The sequence below is a fragment of the Amblyomma mixtum genome, chromosome 7 (assembly GCF_055824585.1).
Source record: "Amblyomma mixtum isolate Tamu chromosome 7, ASM5582458v1, whole genome shotgun sequence".
Taxonomy (NCBI): domain Eukaryota; kingdom Metazoa; phylum Arthropoda; class Arachnida; order Ixodida; family Ixodidae; genus Amblyomma; species Amblyomma mixtum.
Genome location: NC_143018.1, coordinates 30,919,081 through 30,931,666, shown reverse-complemented (window position 1 = coordinate 30,931,666; position 12,586 = coordinate 30,919,081). Strand labels below are relative to the sequence as shown.

The window sequence follows — 12,586 nt, the reverse complement described above, 5'->3', positions numbered from 1 at the left end:
TTTTTTTGATAGCGGACTACTTGTGGAGCTGTACTCATTTTATCAAACAAGCATATCCTTGTGGAAGCTGCCCTTGATGCCGGCCAGTCAGTACAGCTAGCCACTTGACATCAACAAATGGGGCAGCTAGCTTCCAGATGGTAACAGGTTAAGAGGACTAGACATTTGACTCCAGCCAATCAGAAGAGCTAGCATGGACCAATGTATAGCAGCCCTTTTGCAGAATCGGCATGGTAGCCTGTTTCATTCAGTTCTCTAATATCATGGCTTTTAATGGTATCGCTTTAAGACAGCTGTAGTTTTAAAAGCCGGTGTTTGCATTGATAGGAGGTCTTGAGGTCTTGAATGTCTTACTCGCAGGATGTCTTAGCATCTGGTTCGTAGCAACCCCTGTAAAGCTCCGTCTGTCCGGTGGTTATTTCTTTCTCCGGAGGAAAAAGAAAAAGGGTGGCTGTGAAAAATGTGATTGCGCTGCTTAGGGAGCGTTGCAAGGATTAAGTGCGTGGACAATACTTTTTGCTTTGTGCTGGACACTTGCAGCACTTGTCACAAACCTAATGCATACTTTTGTTGTTTTCTCCTTTTTTTTTTACTTCCTCGCCTTTCTCTGTCTGTTCTGTTTGCTTTGTTCTCCCACTGTTCACGTGACTGTCACCTGGCATTCTGTTTTGTTCTTGCTTCCCTCGTGCCTCTTGCTGTTGGCTGTGCTTTCTGCTTTCCATCATCCTTTCTGCTCTCTGGGACCTTTTGCTGATTGCCTTTGATTCGGTTGTCCTGTCTGGCCATGCCTCACCACTTTCTACTGTTTTGCTGCTAACCTGTTTTTTGTTTTTTTTTGTCCCCTCCTCGATCACTGTATATTTCTCGCCTTCTTTTGCTTTTTCCGCAAGTGGATTTACTTCTGCTGCTGCTTACTTGCTTTTGGGTGACTCAAAATGGGCACCTCGCTTCTCGACCGATCTGATTTTTCTCATCTCCTCCGTGCTGTTCTTCGACGCTCGGCATTCTTTGCTTGGCGCTCTAACCACGAATCTCTTTATTTGGCACCTGACACTCTTCGCTCAACGCTGCTAACCTGCTGTTGCCGTCTTGGTGTTCATTTTCCTTTCACGCTACTGTTATTCTTTCTTTGTCTTTTGCTTATTTGCTTGGCTGGTTTGGCTCTGCCCCCCCCCCCCCCCCTCCTCGTTAAATTCTGCATGCTTCTTCCTCTCTGCCTCCCATCTCTGCATCTTCAACGTTTCAACATTCTGCGCACCAGAGTGTAGCCCTCTTTCAAGCCCGACCAATGGCAAGCTGTTCAGCGTCGAAGGGTTCGGAATTAATGCATCGGTCATCTTCAGCTGCAACGAAGGTTACACTCTGCATGGGCCTGCGACTCGCGTGTGCAAGCCCACGGGTGCCTGGGATCCTCCAACAATGCCGACTTGTGAGTAGTCTTTCTTGTGAGCCTACCAATTTTCGTTACCTGTTGTCAATGGATGGAGGGTGGTAGTGAAGCTTTCTTGATGGCAAAAGGTGAATGATGTGGAGCTACTCCTGTTCAAGCATTTGCAAAGTAAATACAAGCTCCTCTTCTGCTGTGTGTTGTAAGGATGGCTCAGGCATACCAAGCATCACGTAATGTGTGAGCATGGTAAAGCGCTCAGGAACGTTGCAGTCCTGGCTGCGATTGCGTTCTAGCTTACCTTGTGGAGCCTGTTTACAGAAAAGCGGGCTTTGAATTTCCGCATAGAAAGCTTCGGAGCGAGAGCGACCTGGCAATTTGACAGGAGAATTCCCAAAATTCATTCATGAAATTTCTGAACACAAATTTAGACCACGTGGGAATCTCTTGACTTGCGCTGACTTCGCGCAGCAAATGGGCACCTTTTGCATTCCACCTCAGTTGAAACGACGATGGCTGTGTTTTTTGACTGAGGCAAAATGTAAAAGGCGCTCCTGTGCTGTGTGCGGTGTCACTGCATGCTAACGATCCCCAGGTGGTCTAAATTAATTCAGAGCCCTCCATTTCACGTCCCTCATGGCCATTATGTTGCTTCGGGACATTTAAACCCCGCAGTTTACAATTTAAAAATGTGTACGTGAATGCTGCTGTTTCACAAAAGGCTTTAAGAGGGCACACGGCTCTTGTAAAGCCAGCTTTACTATGTCACACTGTCCCCCTGGGTTGACCTCTGCCTTCTCCTTTCAGGCACTGCGCCTCCACCTTGGGTCATCATCCGCAGTGTCTGTCTCGCTGTGCTCGCCTCCCTTGTCATCTGTTGCCTCGGGTTTTTCTACTTTATGCGCCGAAGGCGGCGGTGCACGCCCCCGCCACGCTGCTACAGACGGCAGATTCGAAAGCCGGGACCGTACGATGCAATGTCCAACGATGAGGTGGCCAGGCTGGGAAAGCCATTTCCTGTCACAAGCTTATAACTTGCTGCCGTAGTCGTGGAATGAGACACTGAAGCAAGCCGGTGACTGCTGGCATCAGTGCCAGGGGCTGTGTCGATTGTGGATTTGTCAGGCCTGCGGGTCCCACTGCAGAGTTGGCCTATCAACATGCATTGAACACTTTGGTCCTGTCATCGTTGCTCTCCGTGGTGAGCATTGCTTGAGTGGCGGAATGTGAAGCGCTTTACCAGTAAGTTGCATGAGGCTAGTGCGGGCAATTCATGGAACCAGTGCATAGGGTTGGCGTACCAGTAATGGCCGTACTTACGTGGACCGCCGGTGCTGCTACAACAGTGGTGCCAGGAGGCGAGTGCGCATTGCCACTGTGATAAAAGGCAGCGATGCTCGCTCAGTCACAGGTGTACGTGCCTGGCCGGTTTTGGCGTGGAATCCAAAGTGGTGCTGGTAGTGTGCCGGTGAAACTCTGCTGCGATGCTTGGCAATGCTGCTTGTGTTTCAACCAGAAAAGGTGTTGTCAGTGGCTGTTTGTGGCTAAAAGCAATCCTTGGTTCCTCGGAAGCGTTTTCAACTGTTGATGGCATTTATATGACATAACCTGCTCAGGTTAAGAGCATGCTGGGTAAGGATCAGCAGAAGCAGAGGATGAACTTAAGTGAGGGAGCTGTAAATTGCATTCGGCCAAATGAAATACTGGCTGCAAGGACTGCCAAGTGTACCTGCTTGGCAAGAGTATGTAAGGTGATCAGCAGCGTTGTTGGAGTTGCGTGCATTATGACGGCACGCAGGTGTGCTCCGAGTACTGAAAGAGAGCAGGGAGCAGAGACATCAGTGGAAGTAAGCTGGGAACGCAACTATACTCGTATTTCTGCCAGGAACCACCAGCTGTAGTCATGACCAAAATGTCTTAGCAGCATTGCAGTGCACTTACAGTTACTTTCCAAAATGTGCTGGTCCTTTGACAAAGTGCCCAGGTCTGCCTGGGGAGTGTTTTATTGCTCCTGCCGTGCAAGTAATGTAGACTAAGTTGGGCTCCTGGTGCGTAAATGATGGAAACTGAGTTGGGGAGAGTGACCATTGTTTACGGCCTTGGGTGCACTACGGTGACAATTTGTCTTCACCAAAGCAGCTGGCATGTTTTCAACAGTGTATGTACACCGCAACCACTGATTCTGAGGATCTACCTCTCCTGCTTAAAAAAAATATATATAGAAAACCTTCACAGACTTTGAACAGGCAATACCAGCCAAAAATATTTGTTGCCAGGAGTAGTACTCAGGGTGATATACGAACTGAACCTGTCGTGGCCCTTCAGAATGGCTTACTGCAAGAGCAGTAAGCCATTGAAAATGTGTTTCATCTAGGAAACTGGTTTAAGTTAGAGCATCCAATAAGCGCCAGACGGAGAAAATGCTAAGTGGAGCAGTTTGGAATCTGGAAGCTGCCTGCCTGGCAGCATGGCCTTCAGTGGCGAAGCTGTGTGCCGCTTTTCATGTGCTGGCTGTAGCTCTCAGGTGACTGAGTTTCTCAAGAGAGAGGACATTGCTGCTGCTGCTGGCCATCAGTGCCACCCTTACCATTGCCTTTTCCACTGCGAATTTTTCTTTTGCTTGAGGCATTACGCAGTTTTATTCGTAATGATGGAGAAATAACACCTGTATTTAAACAGTCCCTACCTAGTCCGGGACTGCTTTCTCCCCCTTGATGGTGAGCAGGTGGGGAGGAGGGATGCCACAAGAAGGAAGGTGTGGCCACTTTATTGGCGATGCTCCCTTTTCCACAACTTCATTTTGAGGGCTTTAGTTTGTAGTCAGGTTACATGTAAAACTGTACCATTGTTTCGCCTTGGGGCTGTTTCATGTTCACCTCAGTCTTTTCTGTGCCACACTTCGTAGTCTTGCAGAAGGTTAATGTGACGTCAACGACTTGGGGTAATGACAACGACTTGGGGTAATGAGCTTGCAGAGCTGTTTTTCAATCAACAGGTCTCCGATTGGCTGGTTTCTTTGCCTTGTCAATTCAGTAGCCCAAAGGCACTGACCAATTGTGGAATCGCAGAGCTGTGTAGTCTTAAGAACTGCTTGTGATTGGCTGGCACAATCAACAGGTCTCCGATTGGCTGGTTTCTTTGCCTTGTCAATTCAGTAGCCCAAAGGCACTGACCAATTGTGGAATCGCAGAGCTGTATAGTCTTAAGAACTGCTTGTGATTGGCTGGCACCCATGCGCTGGTCGACTATGGTAGCCATTGTGTCTTAGCCAAGTGCGCAGTGCTGTGCACATGAAAGGCTTTATGAATTTAGTCACTATTAGCTGATGCCAGTTGAAGCTTCCACTGTGCTGAATAGCTGGTTCTTGCGAGACAGCATGACTTGTCATTTGTGGTAATTGCTGCGGTGAATTATAAAAGCAATTAAGGGAAGTGCCAGTCTAGTGAGGGAAGAAAAACGGCATTTTGTTTGGCCTTCCTTCTTTTACTTTGTGTTTCGGTGCGTTTTTGATCCTTGTTTTCGTTTTGGCAGTTATCCCTAGAGCCCCTGCAGTAAATGCATTGAGGTAACCCTTTTTAATATTCTGACAATGGGTACAAAGATACGTGGAACTTTATTGTACAAAAGAGTGCATTATGGTAAGTGTTCATGAAAGCGCTCGTGTCATACCATTATTTTGCCTAATCCCCTTGCACGTTCTAATTGCCAGCATGTTCAGGAAGTTCACCTCTGCTTCGCTAATAGTGTTACGCGGCTTAACACACGCCAGCAGATATTTTATTTTGTCCGTAGTGAGAGTCAAAGGAAGAAGTGCAGGTAAAATTAAATGTCCCAAATGTCTGGTTAATCTTGGCACTACACTCTGCACATGCAAGCTCGAACTTTCAAAATGAAGGCTGATGGGATTAGTTGTTTTTTCATGTGAAGCGAAGAACAGAGCCCGAGTGTACGAAGCAGAAGACATTCTAGTTCTCAGTCTTATTTGCAGTCTAAACCCTCTCTTGGTTGTGAGGAAAAGGCACAAAACTTGCCAGTGGACACCCCAGTGGTGCTTAGAGATGGTGATGGTGTCTACCTACAAAGGAGACATTGATGCACCTTCCTTTTCCTCAAAAGCAAGAGAGGGTTTGGACCGTCAATAAGGGTAGACTGGCAACTAGACTGTCTTATTTTGATTTGTGCAAGCGGGCCACAGGGAAATTTTTTCAGGAGCACTGTTCGTTTCATTGAAGTCCTCATACACAACAAGTCGTGCATTATTGAGTCATATTACCAGATAGGGTCTGGAATGCCCATCATACCTTCTGAATGTGTAAGGCAGTTTTTTTAAATGTAGCCTTTAACTCAGCAACGATAACTCCACCTCATTGTTCTTTCTTCTCATTTTGCAGCATACTGTTATCTTTCGTTTGTGATCAAGCACACCATGACTGGACTCGGGTTGTGGCGAATTTCTCTGCATTTATTTTGTGAAAAGCCTTTTGTGGAATGGGGTGAGCCATTTGTATGCACAGGTACTTTTAGACTGGTTACCCGTTTGCCTCTTTGTAAAATGCTGAAGTGAGGCTCGTTCGAAAAAGTTTCAAAGGCCATTGTGTGCCAGCTTTCGCTGAGCAAGCATTGGTAATGTGATCGTTGCAGATCAGTGTTGCTCCATCATGCCACTTACTGCCGCAGTGCGCGTACTGTACTCCTGCTTGTGCCTTGAAGCGCGATTCGAATGTTTCCACTTTTGTAAACTGCGTCTGATTGTCGTGTACGACTTCTGGTCGTGTTTTTTTCTTTATGAGCCAGCCATATTTATAATGTGGTAACCTTATAACGGTCCATTACAGGAATGCACTCTCAGTGCTTACTGATGAAGGCAGTACAGTGTAGTGAATGGATTAGTACCTTTGTGTTGGCCAGTCGGTGAGGCATCATGGAGAGGAGTGGAGAGGAGCAGTGCAGAGGAAGCAGTTACGACAAGGGACACAAAGACACATCTCTGTCGTCCTGTTTCCTTTGCACTGCACCTCTCCGTGATATTAAATGGAGTTTAGAAGACAGTTTTGTGCAAGTTTGTTGAAAATCTATTTCTGTCCGGAGTAGCTTGAAAATATGTGTGGAACTACTTTTTCTGTGAACTCCGCAGTTGCATTGTCTGGTCTAATTATGAGGTAATTTAGCCAAAAATTTACGTTACTGTGGTGTCGCCAAGAAGATATTTACTTTTACGGTTTGTGAGACAAGTTTCGTGGGAAAATATAGCCGTTTCTCGAGAATCTCATCATTAATATCATTACGCATTGCGGGAAAGCCATATGTAGGCTGCCTTGTTTCATCTGTTGTTTGTTTTAGTTGTGCTGTGCATAACTGGAACAAAATTTGTGAGTGGTACAGTTAGTTAAACCTGACCCTGATCGATTTGATGCTTTGCTCTGCTTGATTTACTTTTCCTCTATACTGTACAATTTTGGAACACACTTTGCTTAACCTCAGGTCTCTGCTGTTTAGTATCACTTGCTGTTGTGGAAGTCTCTGGACAATTTTGTGCCATATACCAAGTCTTTTGTGCATCTTTCTGAAGCTGCTTTTTGTCTCACCATACCTTATGCTTATGACCTTAAACGTAGAGGATGTTTGTTAATATTTGTTTCACACGTGTGTATAGGTTATTTTCCGTGCTTCTTGATATTCTTTTGTGATTGAGAAATGCATTTGGCTTTTAGGCGCCGTAAACTTTCGTTAGATTTTGTTTTTGATGAACCCGCCCCTGTGCAGTCGGTACGTCTGCATGTTGGGCTCCTGTGCGATGGAATGTACACATGTGAGCGGTGCTTTGAGGGCATTATCAACACGGCTCTATGCTTGAAGCCCTGGGCTGTGATGAGAGTGGTGTTTGACGCACATGGGAGATAGTGTGTTTCAAAATGAGCACTGGGTTCTGGTACTGAGGTCATTTTCTGTTCCTGCACACATACTTTGTGCAGGGTTACCTGGTGAACATGCAAGAGCAGTAAAACGTGTAAAATTGAATATGTGTCATGAGTGCGTTTTTCCATGTGGCTGCTGTCACGCACGTTAAGCACCATCAGCAATTCTGCTAGCTTGACCACTGTGTAGTACCGCTTCCTATATTTTGCGCCTGCCATTGGTGAGGTGCGCGAACTTGGGTCTATTTTCAAGAGTATGTGTAGGTCACATTGTCTTCTATTAAGAAAAAAGAACTCTGACTTTTACCCCAGTGGTAAATTGATAGCTGGGCTGCAGAGGAGGTTGATGAGAAATGGTGCCAGTAAGAGGGGAAGTGATGTTTGTAGGCTATTGTGGAAAAACACTTCCAGTAACCTCTTCACTGACTCTGGTGGGAAGTACTGTGCAGGGTCTTATCGATGACTAGGACGCGTAGCTTCAGTTTCGGCGGCACGGACGGCAGGATTTTGTTGACGAAGGTATTTCGCCACTTCATGCATCGTCGTTGGTCTCCGCTCGTTTCACTCTCCCATCTCGCTAACTTAGCAGCAGGACTTTCCGGGTCTTCTTGAGCATGCCGCTTGAGCTCTCGATCCCGAGCGCACCGTATTCACCGATAGGACTGACGGTCTATCCATAGAGAACGCTAGGGAACTGACCAAATGCTGTGCCATTATCAGCTTGTACAACGTCGTATATGACGTAGCCACCATCCGATATCCCTGTTGTTGCACATCACCACGCACGTGTGCCCTGCCAGTACCTCCTAGACAATGTTGCAACACCGGTGCAGCGGCGGTGTTGGTCGGGCATTCCACACAGTGTGGGATGATGAGAGATGGAGAGCGCACAAGTGGTGCAGACAATGGTATGGACTATAGACACCTTATGCCGTGAAGGGAGGAGTTGGTGTACTAATGGCTGTAAGGTGGAAAGTTGGGCGAGTTGAATCTTATTCATGATGAAGTTTAGCGCCAAAAACGAGGACAAAGTAGGAGTGAAGACACAACACGAGCGCTTACACAGACAGCTATTAGTGTGGCCAACGAGGCCGGACTAGAAAAGTGGGAGTTAAAACACGCAACAGAGCCCGTTGTAGAAGAAGTATACAGTAAGTAAGGTGGAAAGTTGGGCGAGTTGAATCTTATTCATGATGAAGTTTAGCGCCAAAAACGAGGACAAAGTAGGAGTGAAGACACAACACGAGCGCTTAGCGCTCGTGTTGTGTCTTCACTCCTACTTTGTCCTCGTTTTTGGCGCTAAACTTCATCATGTACTAATGGCTGTCGGTGTAAAATTGGCAGGGTTAATGCACGTGCTGCCTGCCGAACCTCCTGCAGGATTCATGCAGATGGTCTCTTCGGCGATTGAACATGTCTCACTTAGCCAAAATTATGAAGGTCTTTGTATACATATGTTATCACAAGCCACTGGTGTGCTTGCGTATGAAAGGGGCAGATTTATATATAGCTTGCACCGACGTCGCATCCGGTGGCCGTAGGATGTCAGTCGGCCATGCTGACGAACAACCCCCAGACCGCCCTCTTTGTTAGCTCTCATCGGGTTAGTTCTCGTCCATCCATTGCTTCGATACGGCTTTATGTGCCACCCTTGGCTGCTCCAACCGTAGCGACAGCTCCAGGTGAAAGAAGTAGCCGATTAACACGAACTTCGGCATTCGTTTGGTAATCGTAGAAATGCAAGTGCGAGCGCTCCAAGACTCTCAGTTCGAATCGGCGCGGGCTGTAGCTGGCTCGCATTAACTGGGGCGATTTGTACACCGACAACTCCAATTTAATTGTGTATATAGTGCATTTTGTGACAGGTAAGAGGCTTGTGCCTTGAGATAAATGTTTGCGAAAACGTGGGAAGCAGTTGGACTATGCCCTGAAGTGAATGTTGCTGCTTTGATCGATGCCATCTGATTTGTCTGCCAACACAATCCCAGACTGGGTCCCGCATCGCTGCATCTTGGCTACAGCACTAGGCAAGCTGGTTCACATCGCCACGAGCGCAGCGAGCAACGACAGTAGGGCAAGCGGCGTGCCGATGCCGAGCTTTTCGCCTCTTGGGTGCATGGCAGACAGGCTTCTCACCCACCTGCTGGGGAAATCCTTGTGTGCCTCCAATTATTTGAAGGCTTTCATTTCTTCCGACGTCACAAAGCTGGAAGAGTACACGATATCCCCATGGGTGATATCGCGGAACTCAACGCCCATCGTGTGCCGACTCCTGGTCGCAGTGTGTATGGACCCATATTGTCGCAAATTTTTACTTTAATTTTTACTTTTACTTTACTTTCGCATTGGGGCAGGAGCGATCGGGCATCACAGCGTGGATGGGCGGGGACGGCCGAATGGTTCGGCAGCATGGCCGCCAGCGCTTAATGGGAGCGGAAGTGCCGTCACGTGCAAGCTATATAAGCTATATATAGGAACGTCGTCCCCCCCCCTCCGGAAGCGAAGCACATTGGAAACAATGTGCTGAACGAGATTTATTTTTTTCACACAGAATGCTAGGTTAACCCCGCCAGATGGCCAAGAGCTTATGCGTCTCGGCGACCCAGTCAGCCCGTTGGACGAGCTGAGCCTGAAGGTCCTGCGATCCTGAAGGACCGTGTGCTGTGCAGCGTGCTCTCTCTCTGCTCCTTGGTAGTGATTAACGGAAAATGGCTGATAGAGTAGGCCCACGTGATGTGGGATAAGGTAGTGGGCTCACCGCAGAATCTGCAGTGGGAAGATTAGAGAGTGGGATAGATTATACTCATATATGTTCTGCAGTGGGAAGATTAGAGAGTGGGATAGATTATACTCGTATATGTTCTATAAATTCATGATTCAAATTGGACGGCCCCTCCAAGAGTAACCCATCAATCCGCCCCTGGCATGAGATGGCTCAAGAAACTGATCTCTGTGGAACATGAGAAAATTTCAAACGCTGAAGCGTGCACCGTAATACGTAATAGACATCTTTAGCGTACCGCGTACTTGCAGTAGACGTTGCCGGAATACCCAGAGCCCGCCCACCGTCAGTGCGGGCGCGCTGAATGGTCCCGTTGCAGCAGGTGAGCGCGCTGCGGCCGGGTACCTTGTGCCATCTGACGCCCTTAAGGCGATCTGGGCATGCGCACTGTATGTGCGCGGTCTCCCGGTACTGCGGTATCGACAGGGTGTCGAACCGGCATTTTTTCGGGTTCGGTTCGGGTTCGGGTTTACGCCTTTCGGGTTCAGTTCCGGGTTCGGCTCCAGAGGGCCATTTCGTTCCTGTTCGAACCGGTTCGGACCGTCCCGAACCGGTTCGAACCGGTTCAAACGGGTTCAGGACGAAAAAAATTGAACGCAGATGAGTTTGTCAACCTTGCTATGCGTTTTCATTTTTCCGGTACATCGGTATACATAATAAAAAATGCAAAGATTTGTTTACAAGAACATAAAACAGGGCTAGCTGGTAAGAGTTCATGCTTAAGCAGCGCAATAAACAGGACAAAGGAAGACTGGAGACGACACAGACGCTAACAACTGGTTGTTACATTCTAGGAAAAGTGTATGAAGGCGCAGGACACAGTGAACAATGCAAAAAACAGAATAACAAAGATTAAAACTAAAGAAACATACGGCGCATGCCCACCATGGTCGAGTCATGACATCTTTTTCAACGAAATACGAAGACTGTATTCCATAGTAGACAGCAATTCTCTATCTTCTGGAACTCGCACAGTTGCCAAGAAAGCCTGACTCCTTCTCTACTAATTGACGGATGGTGAAGCAGCACGCCCATCTGCTTCCTTCCTGATCATAAAGGCCTCCACCACGTCCCTACAAATTCGATCTGGGTGAATAAGCAGGAGACTTGTCTTTCTAAATTGGTAAGCAATGAGCATTTGTTCGAACATCAGAGATGGGTGAAAAAGTAGCGGTGTCGTACAACTTGGCTTTGCATTGCAGCGAGTGCAACGATTGCTTAACCCGTAGATAAGACAAGTGTCGTGTTAATAACCCTGTTTGCATAAGTAGGGAGTTGGTCGAGGCCTATATGACCAGGAAGGAAGCTGATGAGTGTGTTGCCTCACCATCTATCAATTTGGTAGATAAGGAGTAAGGCTTTTTTGGCAACAGTGTGAGGCCCAGGAGATAGCGGATTGCTGTCTATTATGGAAGATAGTCTTAGAATTTCGTTGAAAAAAACGTCATGACTCAATTGTGGTGTGCATGCGCAGTATGGTTTTTAAGTTTTAACCTTTGTTCTTCTGTTTTTAGGGTTGTTCCTTGAATCCTGCGCCTTTATATACTTTTGCCAGAATAAAATAACCAGCTGTTAGTCAGCGCTTGTGTCGTCTCCCGTCTTTCTTTTGTCGTGTTTACTGCGTTAATTAAGCATGAAAAATTGTTTAATGCGAGATGTTCTCGCTTTACCCATTTTACTTATTGTCCGCAGCAAAGACAAATTTACGGCAAGAGCCGCAAAATGAAATGAACTCGAAATTGATGAAAATCGGCTATGTATACGCTATAATCCACCTTATGAGGTGTAAGGCGAAAAGCCGGTGGATTTTCAATCTACAAGACCCTCCCGCTTGAGCAATTTGGGAGACCCCGTTGCGCGAGTAATACGTCTCTTTTTGAAGCTTGAGTCAGTTGGGACTTTCTCGTACGCAGTGTAATTACGGGGCCCCAAGATTGCCGACGCACGCGCCCTCTACGTTCCCACGCACTACTAAGAAAAGAAACTGCCATGTATCGGTACCTACATACAGACGGACACCTTTCCGTCGCCCCAAAACCGACTTGCCAGTCACCCCTCCTTTACTCAATGGTAAGAAAATGTGCGAGAATCCCTCCACCGCCCATCTGCCGCCCAATGAGAGCCTCGTGGGAGCACAGGCTCTCCCTAACTTGCAGAACTTACCAAACATATTTTATTTAAATCACATATTCGACATCACCTTTGCTACTCACGTTATATATCCCGAACCCATATAGCTCAGTATCTTCAAAAACACAGCTAATCGTGGCTTCTCAATATAGTACAGTAAGAAATTACGACATTGACTTATTATGATGACGTCAACCCCCTCTCTTCTGATAAAAATAGTATCATGAAAACGCACGCTTGGATGGGTTGAGAACGCTTCGTTTTTGCACGGACACAAAATGTCAACAGCCCCGCCGCGGTGGCTCAGTGGTTACGGCACTCGGCTCCTGACCCGAAAGACGCGGGTTCGATCCCGGCCGCGGCGGACGAATT

General features: G+C 47.2%; 1 protein-coding gene across 1 annotated transcript in view; it reads left to right on the top strand.

The window, feature by feature from the left end:
• The window catches only part of LOC149335542 (P-selectin-like), a 33,944-nt gene extending 26,539 nt beyond the window's left edge, over nucleotides 1-7,405 (top strand). Inside the window, exons 9-10 of the mRNA XM_089552168.1 lie at nucleotides 1,262-1,429; nucleotides 2,195-7,405. Coding sequence (XP_089408294.1) covers nucleotides 1,262-1,429; nucleotides 2,195-2,421 — 395 coding nt within the window. The 3' untranslated portion in view covers nucleotides 2,422-7,405. The remainder of the gene's footprint in view (nucleotides 1-1,261; nucleotides 1,430-2,194) is intronic.
• Nucleotides 7,406-12,586: the final 5,181 nt, after the last annotated feature.